Here is an 18,333-nt window from a genome sequence, read left to right on the forward strand (position 1 = left end):
CAAGACTAGATTATACATGGCAGAACCCAACAAGGCAGTTAATGGCCGTTCTAAATCACGCTATGCCCACTGCGGGAGGATGCCATTGGTTCGGTACCTAGGTGGATGTAGGCCCGGCCGAGCGAGAGGGCAGTTGAGTGAAGATGATCGGACGGCGCACTCCTTACTATGACTTTGTGCCATCCGTGCGCGCCCTTATACTCGTTCATCATCCAGCCGTTTTCTCCGCGCGTGCACGCAAACTACATCATCGCTGTCTCCGCTGTCTGCAATTAGACATTGTCGCTCGTTGAACAGGTGCCGCTGCTGCTACTACCCGCCTCGTGTCTGGTAAGTCGCACACCCAACCCACCCCCGTCCTGTGCCTCGGAAGGATCGAACGACGCCGCACTCGACATCAGCAAGTGGACCAGGCGATGCGCTGGAAAAAAGGCAGAGGCGCAAGTTGCCACGACAAGATTTCCTGCCACCTGTGTATTGGCCGAGGAACACTCGAAGCGCATAATAAAATCAATACGCGGCTAGATCGACACGGCCCTGACGTTGAAACGCGGTAATACGAAGTTGCCCATCAACGACACTCCCGACTCAGCTCTCGCAGCGACACTCGCCGCGCCCGCTCACATCATCTCTCGACACCACAACACCAACACGCTGCACCGCCACTTGCACGTATAGCAGAGCTAATTCCTGACATCTAGACTGCCCCATCCATTCCTTCTCTGTCCGTAACACGTTTGGCTTCTTTGTGACTGCCCCGTCGCTCCTTCCTCGACCACGACCGTCGCGCATCGCACGTCTTGCTGTACATGATACTGCCAATCGTATCAGAATAGGCCGCTCGAGGCATTGGTCGCTGCTTCCACCTGAGGGAAAAAACAAATAAATCCAGCAACATGGGCAAGCCAGGCTTAGGGATATTCACCGCTCGCCGCAAGTCTCAAGGCAATGCATTCGAAGAGGTCGATATCGCAACAAGTCCCGAGACTATAACGGCGCCCGTTGCTGATTCTGGTGGCTTCCGGGTGCTGAGCAAGACGGAAGTAGAAAAGGCAAAAGAGCAGCGCAAGACACAGGAAAAAGACAGGTCGTCAAAGTTCCCGCGCTTCAGCGGCTTTGGCGGTGCTGGCAGCAAGAACCGCAACCAGTCCGTAGACGATGAGTCTCCAGGATCTTCAAAACGGTAAGCTTCGTATCCGCTAGTCATAGCGTCGGCCGGACTGACCCTTTAATTAGCGACAGCAAGTCAAGCAGTGGGACTCAATTTTCCAATTCGAGACCCTACGCCAATGGCCAGCATGGCTCGACCTCTACACTTCCTTCTTCCACGGACACCAGCTCCGACGACAACCTTTTCACTAATATACCCCGACCGACGGTTTCTCAACACAACAGCTCCCCTGCCCCTTCTTCGGTAAACGCCTTCCGTAAGAACTTACCCTCGCTACCCAAGTCAAGTTCTGGCGTGTCATCATACAAGGATCTGTCAGGGTCAGGGTGGAGTGGCAGAAATCGGGCTATGACCACATCGAGCTACGCGAGCACAGCAGTTCCGCCGAAACTCGAAGGGGATCTAAACTTCGGCGGCTTTGAAGACGACATGTTCAGCCATTTAAGCCGCAAAGAATCTCCCGAAGTACCACGAGAGACTGCGGGACGCTCACTCCTTTCGGAAAAGCGCACGTTCCAGGCCGAACCTATTAAGATACCACCACCATCTGGCATCGAAGCGCCGTTGAAGAGTTGGGACAGCCGCAACTCAGCCGACAACCTAATGGCTTCTCCAAATTCAGACAATGACTCGCCGCCGCCGCCGCCTCCTCCCCACAAGTACTCCTCATATGCGCCGGTCGCGTCAGAAAGCCCTACCTTCCACCCATCATCTACCTTCGAAGACACCGATGCTCAGTTTGTTCGCAAATCATACACAGATAGAAAGTCGTACCGTGAAAGCTCACCCGAACAACAACCCAACTCCACCTCTTCGTCGTCTGCCAACTCCTACCAGACCCCCTATTCCTCTCGATCGGCCACGGCTACGAGCACCACCACGAACACAACACCAAAAGCTTCTCTCACACCGGGCGCCTCTTCCTACAACGATGCCGAAGAAGATGACCTGTTCGCACCATCGAAGCCTGTCCCCAAGCAGGAAATCCCGATAGCGAAGAAGTCTGCAGCCCTGCCCTCCAACGGCAACAGTGCACCGTCTACTACTACAGCGGATGGAAGGCGTGTGATGTCACAAGCTGAGTTCAGAGAGTACCAGAAGAGACAGATGAACCAGCCACCACCAGAGGAAAGCTCTGACGACGAAGACTATGAAGACGAGGAGGACGCTATCAAAAGACGAGAGGAAGAGGAACTGATGAGGCGTAAGAACCAGCAAATGCACTTTGCCCGGGAAGCTATGCGACGCTCGACCACAGCCCCTGGCGCTCCCACAGATCCGGGAGTAGATCACATGGGTTTCCCATCGGAAACGTCGATGAAAGCCGAAGAATGGGAAGACGAGGATGTGCCGCTGGGTATTCTCGCTCAACATGGCTTTCCAAGTCAGACCCGTAACAGGTTTCCCAGCCAGCCAACAAACTCCATGCCCTCGTATATACCCGATCGCCCAGCCTCTGCGGGTGCTATGAGCCAACGCGGCATTTCCCAAGCAAATCTGCCAGCCTTTGCGAGACATTTGCCTCAAGACCCGTACAATTCCTTCATTGGGGGAGGCTTGGTTCGGCCAACAAACCGTGAGTCTATGGGCTTCAATGGTTTCGCGCGTGGTCCTGGATCAGTCGCAGGCGGTTCTGTTGCTGGGGACATGGGTATGGGTCCTAGCATGATGTACCAAGATGCTGGTCTGTCGCAGCCCTCGCTCGTGGACCAGATTCAGATGCGAGATATGTCCAAGCAGAAGTACATGGGTGGTGCTTCAGCAAAGAAGCCCCAAGGCGGACCTTTCACTGGTGTTCTCGGCCAACAAATGAACGCGAACGGCCAACTTCAGAACTCGACGCGGATGTCTCAAATGCCCATGATGAGTGGCATGGGCGGCATGAACCCCATGATGAACCCCATGATGGGTGGACAAATGCCGATGCAGGGTATGGGCATGGGCATGGGCATGGGTCAGATGGGGTACCCAATGCAGCAAGGGAACGAGTACATGCAGCAGATGCAACAGATGCAGCAGATGATCGCCATGCAGCAAATGCAACTGCAGATGATGCAGCAGCAACCCCAACAACAAGACCCAAGGATGTCAATGGCAATGCCCAACAACGGTTACGCAGGCAGTACTATGGGCAGTACAATGGGCGGCGCAGGCTTCCTAAACGTACCAAATGGGCAAAATCGACCAATGTCATTTATGTCGGCCAATGGAAACCAGCAACAGCAGCGCTCCATGTCGTTCATGGGCCCGCATCCAGGGTACACTCCCTCCATCGCACCATCCGAGCGTTCTAACATTGGGTTGTCCGCTAGGTACCGTCCCGTCGTCAACCAGTCCGATGCCGTATCCAACGGAACGTCCATGACGCTTCAAGCCTCGGGCGGCGCCAACCAGAACCGGACCAGCACCATCAAGGGTATCCTGAAGAAGGGCAGTCCAGGACCACAGATGAATGCTCCCCAGACAGACGATGCCGACGAAGACTGGGGCAAGATGGCAGCACGCAAAAACAGGTCAAAGGGCAAGGAGAACACCAGCTCAGGCCTTGAAGACCTTACTCGCGGTCTCAACATCTAGATGTTGTCACGCACATTCGCAACGCTCATAAGACGCATACGCAAACTTTTTCTCTCATGGCAACAGCAAGCGCATTACTTAGAAACGCCGTGATACGGATCTCATGGTTCAAGGGAAAAGAAAGAAGAAACGAGTCCCGATAATTTCTCATTCCCCCACCAATTTTCTTGAAGACATATGGAAGCGATTTAAGTGGCCGATGGCCGAAATTCTTGTATTCTCTTTTTTGCATCTATCGGCGGCGTTTTCTTGTTTATTTTGGCGAAAGCCAAGAGAGTACTATCTGCGTTGTTCGATAAGGGAAAGCATACATGTTACAACTCTAGGCGCGCTCATACTTTCTTCTTGTCCCTTGTTTCTTCTCGTCTCGGCTACCTTGGACATTATCTTGCATCGATCGGGAGATATACCCACATCATGGCATTTGTGGCTTGGGGTAGATTGCGAACGACCTATCTATTTTTTGTTTCTTGCATGAAAAGGTTCGGTGTTGTGCTTTGGGGTTGACGCTGGAACGGAACAGACGGCATGGGGATGGGGATAGGAACGGCAATGAGAGGATATGATCCTCTTGTAATAATAATATGGATACATATATATCCTTTACAAACATTTGCATTGGAATCTTCCCTCCAACCTATCAACTCTGTGCAAGGCACAACTTTCTAGGTGTTTGCATTATGATGATTGAAGATTTATGATTAATAAGTCACTTGAAATGGTATCTAGCGACTGCACTGGACATTTGTCCAGATATGCCTCCATGTGTCTACACCAGAGACGCCCAAAACGCCGCCATGTCATGACCTACAGTCACCTGCCGTAGAGAGATTGTTTATCGCTCAGCCTTGCCGTCCCTGTCCAGCAGCTCCCGCGCAGCAATGATTTCCGCCTCGTCGTAGCCTTGCCACGCCTTCTTTCCTGACTTGTATAGTCTTATAATCTCGGCGAGTTTGTTTGTAGCAATCTCTTCTAACTTGTTTACAGTTTGGGCATTCGGGACGGGGATGTCGTCGTCTTCTTGTGCGTTGCGTTTGGATGTCGAGTCGGAGAGTGCATTGTTGAGCTTCGAGGTGAGGAGCTTGAGACCGTAATAGCCACGTAGGTAACCGTCGTTGAGCTCGACGGAGCGGCAGAAGTGCTTTAGCGATAGGGCGAGAGAGGTGAGGCTGGGTGGGTTGTTGGAGGCTGTAGAGAGATAGTGTAGCGTGGCAATGTGTGCGTGTGCCTAAAGGTTGATTAGTATACAATCATCATGGTCGGGGCAGCGCGGTACTCACACTCCATGCGTTGGGTGTGATGAGCAGAACTTCTTCGGCGCAGTATATCGCTTGCCCCCAAGCTGCTTGACTTGCATAGAGCTCGCTCGCCTCAGCCCATGCCTCAGCATCCGTTGGGCTGTACTGCAACAGCACTGTGACAGCTGTAATGGCATCGCCTGTCCTGCCCAGCGCCTTGAGCACAGCTACCCTCCTCTTCCTGATACTCATGTTGGTGGGATCGTCTCGGAGGATTTTTTCATAGGCCTCAAAGACCTTTTCCAGATCAGCATCTGACTTGGACGTGGCCTCGTTGTAGATGCCGCGCAGTGTAACGATGCGCTCGTTGTGGTCGCCGAATCGGGCTTCCAGCCGCTGCAGAATGGACAGGGCGGCATTCTCGTCGCCGGTGCGGAGGGTGGAGAGGAAGAGGTTCTCGTGGATGGTCCATGTCTCGGGTGTCTCGCGCGAGAAGAGGAGCGAGAGGGGCCATGGGAGGTTCGACGTTGGTGTTGTAGAGAGGACGAGAGGGGCCTTTTGGGACAACGCAAGGGCGGTGGGCGGCGGTATTTGTGCGGGCAGAGAGAGAAGGTTGGCTTGTGTCATGTTGGCGATTGTTTGCGTCGCGGACGGGTGTGGAGTGCGTGTCAATGGCGACAGAGTGTCTGGAGAAGCATGTGGAGTTAGGTAAGCCGTTGGGGATGTTGTCCCAAGCTTCCGCCGGCGAAACTAGCGGGCGTTCGGTAGTGTCGACCCCATCTGGAATCGACCAAGTGCACGTCAACCTTGTTGACACTCGTAGCTTTCGCTTTGGCTGCGGACGAGTGCATGCAACCCGATTCCACGTCGCTACACGCCTGCTCCATGACGACTGCATCCCAATGACGATGCCTAGTGGTTCACCACCTTCACCCTCACGCCGCCCGTCTACCCCTCCACGCGCGCTTCCCTGCCCAGACACACGACTGCGCGACGCTGCCTGAGCGACATCCAACATGTATGCCTCCCCCCACGCTCCTGGGCCTGCATCAACCAGTGACTGACCTCGTTGCAGGTTCGAGAAATCCCTCTTCGACCTCATTCGGGGCCTCCGAAACCACAAGGGCAGCGAACGCGAATACATTGCCGAGAGCATAAAAGAATGTCGCAAGGAAATAAGGACCAACGACATGGACCTCAAGGCCACGGCACTCATGAAGCTCACTTATCTCGAGATGTTCGGCCACGACATGTCCTGGGCTAGCTTCAACGTCCTCGAAGTCATGTCAAGCTCCAAGTTCAAGCAGAAGCGTACAGGATACTTGGCTGCAGTACAAAGCTTTCGACGAGACACCGAGGTCCTGGTGCTCGCAGAGAACCAACTCAAAAAGGACATTATGAGTTCGAGTCCACAATACATCGCGCTCCCGCTCGGAGCCATCCCGCACGTCATAAACCCGAGCATGGCCAATTCGGTTCTCTCCGACTTGATACCACGATTGACGCACTCGCACGCAATGGTCCGCAAGAAGACGGTCGTGACACTATACCGGCTGGCTCTTGTGTATCCCGAGACGCTACGACCTGCGTGGCCCAAGATCAAGGAGCGCTTGCTAGATGACAACGAGGATGCGAGCGTCACAGCGGCAATCGTAAACGTCGTCTGCGAGCTGGGATGGAGGAGACCTCAAGACTTCCTACCGCTCGCACCAAGATTGTTTGATCTCCTAGTAGAAGGGGGAAATAATTGGATGGCTATCAAACTCATCAAACTTGTAAGTCTTGAGGCCATACTAAGAAAGGCTGCAACTAACCAAACTTAGTTCGCAACATTGACTCCGTTGGAACCTCGACTTATCAAGAAACTGCTACCTCCGTTAACCAAGATTATACGCGAGACGTCTGCTATGTCGTTGCTTTATGAATGTATCAGTGGTATCATTCAGGGTGGCATTCTGGAAGCCGTAGAAGGTACCGCAGAAGGCGACGAGGTAGCAAAGCTATGTGTCGGCAAACTACGAGGCATGATGATAATAGAAGGAGATGCAAACTGTAAGCTAATGTACACTATTCTCCCACGTTCCGCTTCTCATCAATCTGCAGTAAAATATGTCGCATTACTCGCCTTCGAAAAGATCGTCAAATCACATCCATACTTGGTTTCTCAGCAGCAAGATGTCATCCTCGAATGCATCGACGATCCAGACATCTCGATACGAATGCGTGCTTTGGATTTGGTCGTCGGTATGGTCAATCCAGACAATCTCACAGCCATCGTGGGTCGATTAATGCGACAACTTCGGAATGCACCCGTTGCGACAGCGGCAAGCGATCCTAACAACGACCGGGCCAGACTTACTGGCATAACGCCCTACGGTGATGATGATTCTGATGCAGAAGAGACCCTGCCGCAGCACGAACAGAAATCCGACCAACCGCCGCCGCTGCCAGATGATTACCGCATCAGCGTCATCAAGAGAATATTAGACATGTGCTCACGCGACACTTACAGCAACATTAGCGACTTTGAATGGTACATTGACGTCCTTACCCAGCTTGTCAGGGTATCGCCGGCAACAAAAGCATCTTCAGTTATGGAAGAGGAGGAAGAAGTAGAACATTCAGATGACATTGGTGGCGGCATTGGACATGAATTACAGAATGTTGCTATCCGGGTAAAGAGCGTCCGATCGGAAGCCATAGATGCCGCACAGTCGCTCGTGCTTGTTGATCGAAGAGATCAAATGTTCCCAGCATCTGGCAATGGCGGTCAAGGTGTACTGGAATACGCCGGTTGGCTTGTGGGAGAGTACGCCAACTATCTTACTCGCCCAGAGCCGGTTATGACGTCCCTACTACACCCCTCTTCTCTTCAACTATCTTCGAGAACCCTTGCTGTGTACCTACAAGCAATACCTAAGGTCTTCTCTAGCATGGCTGGAAATGATCAGGTGTCATGGACTCCGGAGCGCAAAACATTAATGTCCCTACTCATGGCTCGAATCATCCATTTCCTGGAGCCACTCTCTACGCATCCCAGTCTAGAAGTCCAAGAACGAGCGGTTGAGTACCTCGAACTCATGCGTCTCGCTGCAGAAGCTGCATCTGGAACTGCTGCCAGCGCCGATCAGAACACGTTTACCGATCCACCCCTATTACTTACACAAGCTATACCTGCGCTGTTCTCTGGTGCTGAGCTGAACCCGGTCGCTCCTGGTGCACAACGCAAGGTTCCGTTGCCCGAAGACCTCGATCTCGACACACCAATCAACTCCAATCTCCAGCATCTGCTCTACACAGCCGACACAGAAGGGTTTGAGACAGAGGAAGATGATGTCTATGCGGCCTACTCGGAGCCACCAACAGCATACGCGGAAGCTCCTACAGTTGCTGCACCGGCTGCAGACCGTCTTGATGCCCCGCATAAAGAACCGACATCATACCAGAACGCAACCGAGGATGAGTACCTGGATGCTGACATTATTGCGCGTCGGAAAGCAGAGAGGAAAGAACGCTACAAAGACGATCCATTCTATATCGATCCCGAAACGGACAAAGGCAGCGGAGCAGTCACACCACTTAGTAGAATTGTCCGGGATGGCAATAGAGAGAACAATGAGTTGGACATCGATTCGATCCCGATTATGGAACTCAACCTCGATAGTAAAGGATCGTCTTCTGAACATCTGCCACGTTCTCGGAGTCCGCGCAAGCCGGTGCGAAAGGTCGATATTATGGGCGATGAGACGCTTGGACCTGCAGCTCCAGATGCTTTGAGAGATGATATTGTTCGGCCACAGCCAGGCAAAGCAAAGAAGTCATTGTTGGATGTGGACAGCTCCGGTCTTGCAGCATTAAGCCTTGACGACGATGGTACATCGAATCGCAAGCTTACACAACTCGATATTGAAAGGAAGGCCCAAGAGGATGCTGAAATGAAGAAGGCGCTTCAAGAAGTTGAGCGATTACGACTTGAGATGCAGCGAGCAAGTGAGAGGTTACATGTCAAAGAAGAGGTCGCAGTCAAGAAGAAGAAGAGAAAGGTTAGGAAGGTTGCTGTGGAAGGAGACGATCCAGCTGAGACGCCACCACCAGAGGCGGAAGTCGGTGACGAGGAAAAGGCAACGCCTATCAAGAAAAAGAAGAAGAAGAAGGTCAAGCCTGAAGGATATGATGAAGAAGTAGCTGAAGGCGAAGCCCATGGTGGGGTAGAAGGCAAAGTCAAGAAGAAGAAAAAGAAGAGGCGGACTGTTGTCATGGATGAGGGTGCAGATGCGCCAGAGGAGCAGTAGTTCAAGCACGTTGCAATGTGTCTTGATCTTGAACAGATAAGATTCCAAAACCTCAATACCATGATATCGGCTTTTCCAAGCTCTCCCAATACCGCAATGCTGCCTCTATAACGCCGTTTGCCCTATGTAATTGACGCAAGAAAGTGGTCTCTAGACCTGCTACCCCTCCAAGCTCTTCAAAGCTTCTCTCCACCGTGGTCACCGTTCGTGTGCCTTGAATGTCCAGCCCCCAAATCTTGACATTGCCAACTATAAGTCAAGGCTGAGTTTGTATTCGTCCGTTCGATAAGTAATGAATTACATCACATTACTCGTTCCTTTTAAAAGAAGAGCTTGAGGACCTCGAAAAGAAGACCGCCGACTAGTATGAAAGCAAGAACGACTACAAACATGTTAGTCCTCAGAATTCAGATTGAGGGCCATGGGTACGTACTGATCCAGAACCTGCTGATAGGGCTCTTCTGTGGTGCCCGCTTCTTCACTACAGGCTCTGTTGACACGGGTTGGCCCATCTTCTTCTCTTGCGCCTTGGCGAAACGCATGTTTGCCTGACGTTGCTGTGGTGTTTGCGCCTGGAGGCTACGTTAGTATCCCGTGTGTTGTATGCGACCAGGGGGTTTGGTTCAATGCGTTTCGAGAGGGTGCCGTACCATTTTGGTTTGTGTATGCCAGATGGATATATGGGGCGTTTAAGCGGTTCCGGGAACTGAAGAGCGTGTAGTGTCTTGTGCACGAAGAAGAGAGAGAGAGAGAGAACGGAACAAGGGTTCAAGTTGTTTGGTGAACGTGTTCCTTTGGAAAGTGCATCGCGTGGACCGTGCACAGCGCTAGGGTACCGGCATTAGTTGGGTACGCGCGCGGAGATAATGAACGGAGGTTTATACCGTTTCTAGTCTGTCGACTTTCTTGAATTGCCATCGCACCGGTGCTTCTACATATCCCCGCTCCACCAACCTTAGCGCAATACCTGGTGTCGCATATTCGCAGGACCATCACACTCGTCTTCTTCGCTCTCTCAAACGCTCAGTCTCGCCATCTACTGGGGTTCATTCTAGCAGCGACCGAAGGTGCTTCAGAAGCGGGGATAAAAGCTGTTACCTTTGCGGCAAGATGAATCACCTCAGAGCAACACGGACGATATGGGGTAAAAGCGCGACGATACCCAGAAGGATACCTAGAAGCATAGGACGAACATCACGAAGAACATATGCAGCCGAAGCACCACCGCCTCATCCACCCAGTTCGCCGCCAAACCCAAACTCGGCTCCTCCGCCAAAAGAGCCGTCGCGGGTAGTACGTCATACTCCTAACAGCTCGTCAACACCCACCGTTGCTCCTCGAAACTAACGAACTTGTTGCAGGGCGCATACTACGGCACCTTTGGCTCGCCCCTCCTAAAATGCTTCCTCGGCGCCCTCTTTACATACCAATTGTCGTACTACCTTTGGTATAAACTCGAAGCTATCGAAGAGACACACGACACCAAGGCCGAGATACGCGATTTGCAGGAGGAGCTTCGGCAGGCAATAGAAAAACAGCGTCTCATTGCGCAAGAGAAGTGGGGACAGGCCACCGAAGCTTTTGAGAAGGAGAAGGAGGAGTTTGGGCAGGCGGTTGATGCGGTTACTGAGGAGTTCAAGGAAGGCGTGGATGAGGTTGGCAAGGGTACAAGGGCTATGAGCAGGGTTGCCCGGGGTGGTTGGTGGCCTTGGTGAGGGGTCGCTGATGGGTGGATACCGATGTGCTGGGTGAGGGGTTTTGAGGGGTTTTGAAGTGGCACTTGTACATTATGGTGTGGTTTACATGTATATCAGTTGGACCGACGATACCCCAGCAGTACCTTATGGATATATTTCATCCGCCTCCAACGACGTCTCATCATTCAATCTGCTTTCCTTTACATGCGCATGAGCTACGCCATCTTCTTGCTGTAACATCACACCAGTCCAATCTCTGCACAGCTTCCTTTGAAGCTTGTTCTTCGTCATACCCCTATCGCGTCGATTTCCATAACTGCCTGTCTCTCTGATATGGGCACTCCACTGTATCAAAGAGAAAAAACAAACTTCCTTTTTAAGAGTACCCCTTCCTACTACAAAAGAGCATACAGAGAGCTATATAGATATAGATTAAAAACCTAGAAGACTACAATACAGTTAATCTTAATAGGTTTTCTTACTAGAAGATAATGTAGGCTGCAAGGTAAAGCTTGTTATGTCTATACCTGTTCGGTTTTTTCCTCGTATACGGTGCTCGGCTTTGAAGGAGGGATGTCGATATCCGGTAGATGACGTCTCAAAGCAGAGCGCTCGGCCATCCGAAAAGCGCCCGGTACATGGCTCTGGGACAGAATCTCTTCCAACATTCCAGGTAACGAGAAGCTGACTCGTGTCATCAGTAATCTCATCGTGGGTCACAAGACGGCACTTGTCCATACGTATAGTCCTTCAGCCGAAAAACTCGCCAGAAACAAGCGACTCCCACGGCTTGCCTGTATCCCAGACACGCCTCATAAGCGTACTGACCTTGGGCACCTAACACAAAGTAAGCGGGTGAGGCCCTTTTATCATTCAGCACACAACTTACATGGTTCAGTCCAAAGCCCTCTACATTCCTCAACCGGTCCAAGATCTTCTCTCTCTGTCCTTCATCATGTGCGTCGCATCCAGCAGCAAACATTGGGAAGATCAAACAAGCTTCTGCTGTACTTCCCCTCCGGATTTTGTACAACAAACCTACAATCTCTCGAACCGCTTGCTGAACTTCGTGATCCATGGCCGGCTTACCCAGAACACGACGATACAAGTGAATCAATCCGGCCCAATGATACAGTTCGTTCGTCGCATATATCTCGGTTGCGTCCCACGCACCTTCAGATTCAGACGAAGTACTGGAGCGGTGGTTACATCCTTTACGGATGTTGCGATCCAGTACCCCATCTTCGAGCGCTTGGCGGATCTTGACTGCTTCTTCGACAACCTCGGGGCTGGGAGTCCAGCCTTCTCTAACGTTGCCTTCTTCGTCAATGCGCCGGGGTTCACAACGCTTCGCTAGTTCGGAAACACGGGCTAGAGATCCTATGCAACGTATTGTGAAGCCCATCAGACAATCGATTTCGAAGTCTTCGTCTGCTGAGGCGTTTTCACTGGACCAATAGGACGAACCGAGGGGCGTGTCGTTCTTGTTCCCACTCAATGAACCGAGAACGTCGAGGTATGCGAACCACCGGGAAAGGAAGTACGCTACACGATCATGCCGACCCATTCCCTTCGGTCCACCGCGCTGGATGATCATTTGGCGTGCCATGGTTAGATGGTTTTGCCAGGATACGGGTACTTCGAATGTACCAGAACATATGATCTCTAGACTTGCCATCATTATGACTGCTGCTAGAGTACTGTCTGTTATAGCTTTTGGGTCGTTGTTGAGCGCTTCACGCAGTCTAGGAAACACATCTTGTACCCAGACTGCGATGCGATTTGAAGGCTCTGGATGGCTAAGCATACGTGCGCGGTGTGCCGCACTGTATGCGAGGAGAAGATTCATTATGTTCTCGTCTTGTACAGCCACTGCTGACGTTAGTGGTAATTTTTGGAAATTGCTACGCACTTACTCTCTGGTAGGATTTCGCGAAATGGGTTTCGCTCGCAGTCATGGTTTACAAGGACACGCGCTGTATGGTTGATAAAATGATGGAAGTACAAGAGATTCATCTGGTTCTCCATAAGCAAAGGCGGTAGCGGCTCAAGAGATTTTGAAATCCTGATCGGAACCGGCTTTGCGTAATATCCTCCACTCTCGAAGGCCATATCCTTGCCGTAGGGCTCTGCACTACCATATGGTGTGTCGTCACCAAAGCCCATTGTGTCACTCTGTGGACTGAATATAGCAATGGCCGAAAAGTCGTTATTCCTCGGAGTATCGGTGTCAGGGAGTCCCAGGTCATAGCCGTAGGTTGTGAAAGCAGAATCAGCAATTGGATACTGTCGACCCCGCTCGTCCCCCACGTTGGATGGACCTGGCCTCTTCTTCGGAAGATCATTGATCAGGGACTGGACTGACACACGACGTAAATCGGGCGGTGACTGTGCGGAGTTTTGTGGTGTCAATGATTTCTGCACAACGTTCCCTTCAGAACCGACTGACAATGGTGTCAGAGGCATGACTGGATATGGACTATAAGGTAATGGCGAGCCTGTATCCAAATCTGCAGGAAAATCATACTTCTGGCGTTTGCTCACGGAATCTACTGAACCTGAGAGTGGCGGTGGCATCGTAGTATCATTGGGAGTAAAGCCAATATCACCGGAGTTGGTAGCATCTGAGATAGATGCGTGAAATTGTGTGTGAGTATAGGGCGTAGAGGCTAGTATGTCGCTTTGGAAGTAAAGGCCATCGTTTGCAGCGTCATTACGGTTGGAAGCTTGCGGCATATTCCGCGTCAAGTCTGGATCAAAAGCTTGTGTCGACGACCTGGGTGGGGAGATTTGGGACCTTGATCGCGCATGGTGTGGCCGCGTGTATGTCTCGGGGTTGGACGAGAAAACATTATCTTCAAACGTAAAGGTCGACTCATACGGACTGCCGGACGCTGCGCTCGAAGCATCGGACCCGGTACCCCTTCTGTCTTTCTTTGAGCGGCCTCCCCAATTCAGTCTAATACTGTAATCGCATGTTTCCCCCTGGCGTTCGCAGTTGGTACATCGTGGTTTCTCTTCGCCACTACCAGCAGTTATTAACAGCACATCATGAGGCGTCGAAGCAACACTTCTTACCATTTTACCTTTCGAGCTTTACATGGCCTGTGTTGAGTGAGCACGAATGAGCAAGTTCTAGAGACCTGGGTTACTACCAGCAGCCGTTTCGCGATCTTTTCTTCGGCTCAACACCGGGCTTCTTCGGTCGAGGCATGGCGCTGTCGATGGACGGATAACGCAAAGATAGTGCAGACGACGGCTATAACTAATGTTCTTGCAGGTGTGTGTGTGCAGTCAAGACAACGCCATATGAAGCTAACTCGGCAGGCTGAGGACGCCCTTTGGATGATGACGAGCAGCAGTGCACCCGAGTTCCGAATACTAGGATGTTGGGTCGGGTGTACCGCATGTATGCATCTAGCGTGCTCTGACAAGCGACAACATTGCTGATGTGGTGAGGGTATGTATATGATCGCTTATCTTGCGTAGCGAGGTTCAAATGTAGGTTCTCCGTTCCGAGTGGAGAACGAGGTGGAAGTAGGAACGATAAGCCCCCGCACTTTGCAGGGCGCTCCAATCGCAACCTTGAAACCTCAATGCTTCATGCTAAGTGGGGCTGGACGATATCGGCAAGATCGACTCGGAACGATCATTTCTCATTCCGCTGGGAATCTCCTCGTTGGAATGATAAATGATGACTTTATCTCTTTGGCGTGTTCCTGAATTCTGTAATGGATATGTTTTTCGGCCACTGCCTGATGGAAGGCTGGAATATTTACCCGCCATCAGCACAGTCATACAAGCACAATCGATCATATGGGTGTTTCGAAGAATGGATAAGAGAAGAAGATAAAAAGCGCACCGTAATTGATTCACGTATCTGAGCAGATACTGCGGCGAAATGCCAACAATCGACATACTAGATAATTCGTGACGCTCACAAGATGGGCGTTTCGCCTGATACATGTATATCGTACAGCTTGTAAAAGTGAACAATTTACACTGCTAGCGCTCATTGCTAGAGACCGCTCTCAAGGTAGAGGCTTCTGACATGGCTCGAATGGTAGAATTAGATTGTGTTGAGCTCACACCCGAGTCGATCGAAATGACTGACGGGCTGGCGTACGTGTCAGGTCGTTCGTCTTCGTCCTCGTCGTTCCTGTTCATCATCTCTTCATCTTCATCCTGGCTTTCCTGATCTGTGCTTGCAGCTTCGGCTGCGAGGGCAGTCATACGACTGACAAACTCATTTTGCAGTTCCTTGAGCCAAGCAGTAAGAACTTCACCTTCTAACACCCCTGTGTGCGCTTGAATGAGATGTTCTTTGAGATTTAGGACGAGTTTACGCCGCTTTTCTCTGAGCACAGTCCCGGATGCTTTCTTCCTTTGCAGCATATGTCGCTCGACCTTCTGCGCAACTAAGGTGGCATGCTCCACAATCCCAGGTGGAAGTGGGACGACGCGCGCAAGCGTTAGACCATAATGTACCTCCTGCACAATCCCCTGAGTCGTTTTGTAAAGCATTGTCATGCTCTGTGGGTCTTCCATCTGAAAGGGTAAGTGATTTGGTCTAGACAAGACAGAAATGATCTCACTTCTACCGCCAAATGCAGGTTCTGGACTCCGACACGACCACCCATGATTATTGCAAGGTCCTTGAAGTGAGTCGCAAACCATACCAGAGCCTATTGACATATTAGCAAGATGCAGAGACAAGATAGACATACGTACTCGGCTCGAAACAAGGGCTTCCGCGATGGCTAAGGCGATAGCTAAGCCATCTCTAGTGCTGGTACCACGACCCAATTCATCAACCAAGACCCTTTATGTTATCAGTACTGTCGATACACAAATGGAGTCTGATCACCCACAAGCTACGCCGGTCAACATTACGTAGGATGAAAGCGATCTCTTTCATCTCTGCGGCAAATGTAGATACATTGGTTTCGATATTATCATCCATGCCCAATATAGCAAATAACTGGTGCAGAATGGGAAACGAGCCGTAATTGGCAGGGACGCTGGATCCGGTTAGCACGTAGAGATATACCATGAAATTCGAAGGGTGGATACTAAGAGCCGATCTGAGCCATGATAGTCATTAGGGCGACCGATCTTATGTAGGTGCTTTTTCCACTCATATTGCAACCAGTGACTATCTGAAACCTTGTCTGTTGCGTGGCGTAAACATCGTTTGGGACGAATTTACTCTGCATGATCTTCTCCTTGACCGGGTGTCGTCCCGCTTCGATAGCTAGCGTATCAGTAAGTCGTGGCTGAGCTGAGAACATGTTAGTACAATGTGCATTAGGCACTATAGACTTGAGTTTGCTTACTATATTTGTTTACTGTAACCAAATGCGCGAATGCCGTAACCTACTACCCATGAGCTTCATCGACACCATAGATTGCGCAATCATATATACCATATCTAGCATCGCTACTGCTTCGCAGATTTTGAACATGATGGACATATGACTACGGACCTTGTCGACAAGAGCCTCAACTGCTTCATCGCCTAGTGAATATCAGTAACCATACTGCATGGTGTTCGTAGCTTTAGCTGTACTCATGAGAATGACTTCTTGGTGCGAAACAGCAATCTTAGCGCCGTTAGTAAAACCCATATCAACTATACATAACCACGTGCTTTCTGGTTACGCTTCATGAGCTCTAGTGTCTGGCACTCGATATTCTTCTTGCGACGAATCACGTTGGTGAATACTGGAGGTAGTACTTTGCCTTCCAACTCGGACGTTGCAATTCTCATGTAGAACTGGCGCGCTGTGTCATATTTGAGGTCGAGTCGAATATCGTGCTCCTCTTCTTGAAGTCAGCGAGTGTGTTTGCCGTAAGAACAGATTGTATTTTACGACTGAGCTCATTTGAGTGTTGATACGCATCTTCGGTGGCTTCCTTATAAGTAGTACGCGCAACGTCAAGTAGACCATTGACCCCTGATTTTATGGCATATGTGCGCTGATTCCTCAGTTCGAGAGGCTGCCTTGCGTACGTGGTGTCTTCGTTGATGACGTGATCGATCAACTCTTGCACAGGCGCGACGTTCTCTGGTGCACAAATCTCGCGAATGTTATTCAGCATTACAGACTGAGTTCCAGTAAGGGCTTCGAAGACAGGTCGTACGGAGTTTATGAACTGCTTGAGCATGATGATGTGATTGATAGACTGCTCCGTTGTCTGAAGAGTTGGCTTGCTTGGTGTGATGATTAGCGCGGTCAGTATGCGGTCAGCATCGAGGAAATTTTTCAGCGCTGCCTGTGTTGCAAAGAATAGCTCTTCCTTTTTGGTCAGATCGTCCACTGCAGCGTATCGCGTGTTGAGTACTTCTGGATCAGTAAGTGGCTGTAAAATATTACTCCGGAGGAGCCGTGCGCCCATAGGAGTCGACGTTTCGTTAAGAAGGCCGAACAAACAATCTTTTGACTTCGGATCACGGAGATTTTGGACCAGTTCGAGCGAGTAGATAGTGGACACATCGATCATCATCGACCCTTCTGATGGTTCATATCTCATCCGGAGCGAGTGAAGGGAGAAGACCAGACCCATACCCAGATCAATGTACTTGAGCGCCTGTGAAATTAGCCATAGTATGCGCAAACGGGTGCGAAGGACACTCACTGCTGCCATGCAACACACTGCGTAGTAGTTGCCAGTGACGGAGACCTTGATAGCTTCAACATCCTCTTTGAAAGCTAGAGATTGAATATACTCGTATCCAGTCGACTCAGCCCAATAGCGCCGATCAAGTAGAGTCAACTTGCTGCCGATATCCTCAAGATTCTCTTCAATGATAGAGTAGAGCTTCGACCTAGGACTCGCTGCAGTAGAGACGATCAGAATCTCGGAAGGGCCATAGACCTTCAGTTTATGGACAGTTCGGACGAAAGTCTGGCTGTCGCAGATTTGACAGAGCACTGCTTCTGCTGTGTCAAGGTTCACGAAGGCCAGACCGACGGTAGGTGAAATCCCCCGAGATTCGGCAATAGCACAGACAACATTCTGAGCCTCGACTCTAGCGATAGTAGAGGCACCGGTTCTTGGTCGTGCAGTCGAGGGCCTACCTGTGTTTCTGCGGGTACCTGGACGGGACGTAGTGATGGTATTATAGTCACCATATCCGTAAGACGTGGACGCAGAGGTGCTCTGTGAGGTCGAGGACCTTGGTCGGTGGAACATGATTGTTAGTGCTGTGAGATTAGCCGTTGAGCATTTACGCGAATCATGATTTTCAGTGATTGAAAGGTGTCGCTGCTAGAGCTGAGACGAAAGGCGGAACAAGAGAAGGCAAGCGCGTCGCCCACAGGGAAACAGCTTAGCGCGCTGCCCCACTACAGTAC

The 18,333-nt window shown here is 51.0% G+C and overlaps 7 protein-coding genes across 7 annotated transcripts; 3 read left to right on the top strand and 4 right to left on the bottom strand.

The window, feature by feature from the left end:
* Positions 1-896: 896 nt before the first annotated feature.
* On the top strand, positions 897-3,748 carry GT037_007864 (uncharacterized protein; the record flags this gene model as incomplete). Its single annotated transcript, XM_038932911.1, has 2 exons — positions 897-1,183; positions 1,237-3,748. The coding sequence occupies 2 exons, from the start codon at positions 897-899 to the stop codon at positions 3,746-3,748; spliced, it is 2,799 nt and encodes a 932-aa protein (XP_038784412.1).
* An 835-nt stretch (positions 3,749-4,583) lies between these two features.
* On the bottom strand, positions 4,584-5,613 carry GT037_007865 (tetratricopeptide repeat domain-containing protein; the record flags this gene model as incomplete). The annotated part of the gene is made up of 2 exons (XM_038932912.1): positions 4,584-4,976; positions 5,029-5,613. The coding sequence occupies 2 exons, from the start codon at positions 5,611-5,613 to the stop codon at positions 4,584-4,586; spliced, it is 978 nt and encodes a 325-aa protein (XP_038784413.1).
* Positions 5,614-6,176: 563 nt separating this feature from the next.
* On the top strand, positions 6,177-9,278 carry GT037_007866 (ap-3 complex subunit delta; the record flags this gene model as incomplete). The annotated part of the gene is made up of 3 exons (XM_038932913.1): positions 6,177-6,761; positions 6,810-7,038; positions 7,090-9,278. The coding sequence occupies 3 exons, from the start codon at positions 6,177-6,179 to the stop codon at positions 9,276-9,278; spliced, it is 3,003 nt and encodes a 1,000-aa protein (XP_038784414.1).
* A 320-nt stretch (positions 9,279-9,598) lies between these two features.
* Positions 9,599-9,931, bottom strand: GT037_007867 (uncharacterized protein; the record flags this gene model as incomplete). The annotated part of the gene is made up of 3 exons (XM_038932914.1): positions 9,599-9,660; positions 9,712-9,850; positions 9,929-9,931. The coding sequence occupies 3 exons, from the start codon at positions 9,929-9,931 to the stop codon at positions 9,599-9,601; spliced, it is 204 nt and encodes a 67-aa protein (XP_038784415.1).
* Positions 9,932-10,388: 457 nt separating this feature from the next.
* GT037_007868 (uncharacterized protein) lies at positions 10,389-10,993 on the top strand (the record flags this gene model as incomplete). The annotated part of the gene is made up of 2 exons (XM_038932915.1): positions 10,389-10,571; positions 10,640-10,993. 2 exons carry the CDS (start codon positions 10,389-10,391, stop codon positions 10,991-10,993), a joined length of 537 nt encoding a protein of 178 aa, XP_038784416.1.
* A 732-nt stretch (positions 10,994-11,725) lies between these two features.
* On the bottom strand, positions 11,726-14,189 carry GT037_007869 (c6 zinc finger domain-containing protein; the record flags this gene model as incomplete). Its single annotated transcript, XM_038932916.1, has 5 exons — positions 11,726-11,812; positions 11,865-12,847; positions 12,892-14,000; positions 14,054-14,080; positions 14,131-14,189. 5 exons carry the CDS (start codon positions 14,187-14,189, stop codon positions 11,726-11,728), a joined length of 2,265 nt encoding a protein of 754 aa, XP_038784417.1.
* Positions 14,190-14,980: 791 nt separating this feature from the next.
* Positions 14,981-18,172, bottom strand: GT037_007870 (DNA mismatch repair protein MutS; the record flags this gene model as incomplete). Its single annotated transcript, XM_038932917.1, has 11 exons — positions 14,981-15,523; positions 15,571-15,660; positions 15,707-15,797; positions 15,847-15,996; positions 16,049-16,256; positions 16,312-16,351; positions 16,402-16,493; positions 16,545-16,578; positions 16,614-16,798; positions 16,849-17,566; positions 17,615-18,172. The coding sequence occupies 11 exons, from the start codon at positions 18,170-18,172 to the stop codon at positions 14,981-14,983; spliced, it is 2,709 nt and encodes a 902-aa protein (XP_038784418.1).
* Between the last annotated feature and the right edge of the window lie 161 nt (positions 18,173-18,333).

Source organism: Alternaria burnsii (genome assembly GCF_013036055.1).
Source record: "Alternaria burnsii strain CBS107.38 chromosome Unknown 693, whole genome shotgun sequence".
Classification (NCBI taxonomy): Eukaryota; Fungi; Ascomycota; class Dothideomycetes; order Pleosporales; family Pleosporaceae; genus Alternaria; species Alternaria burnsii.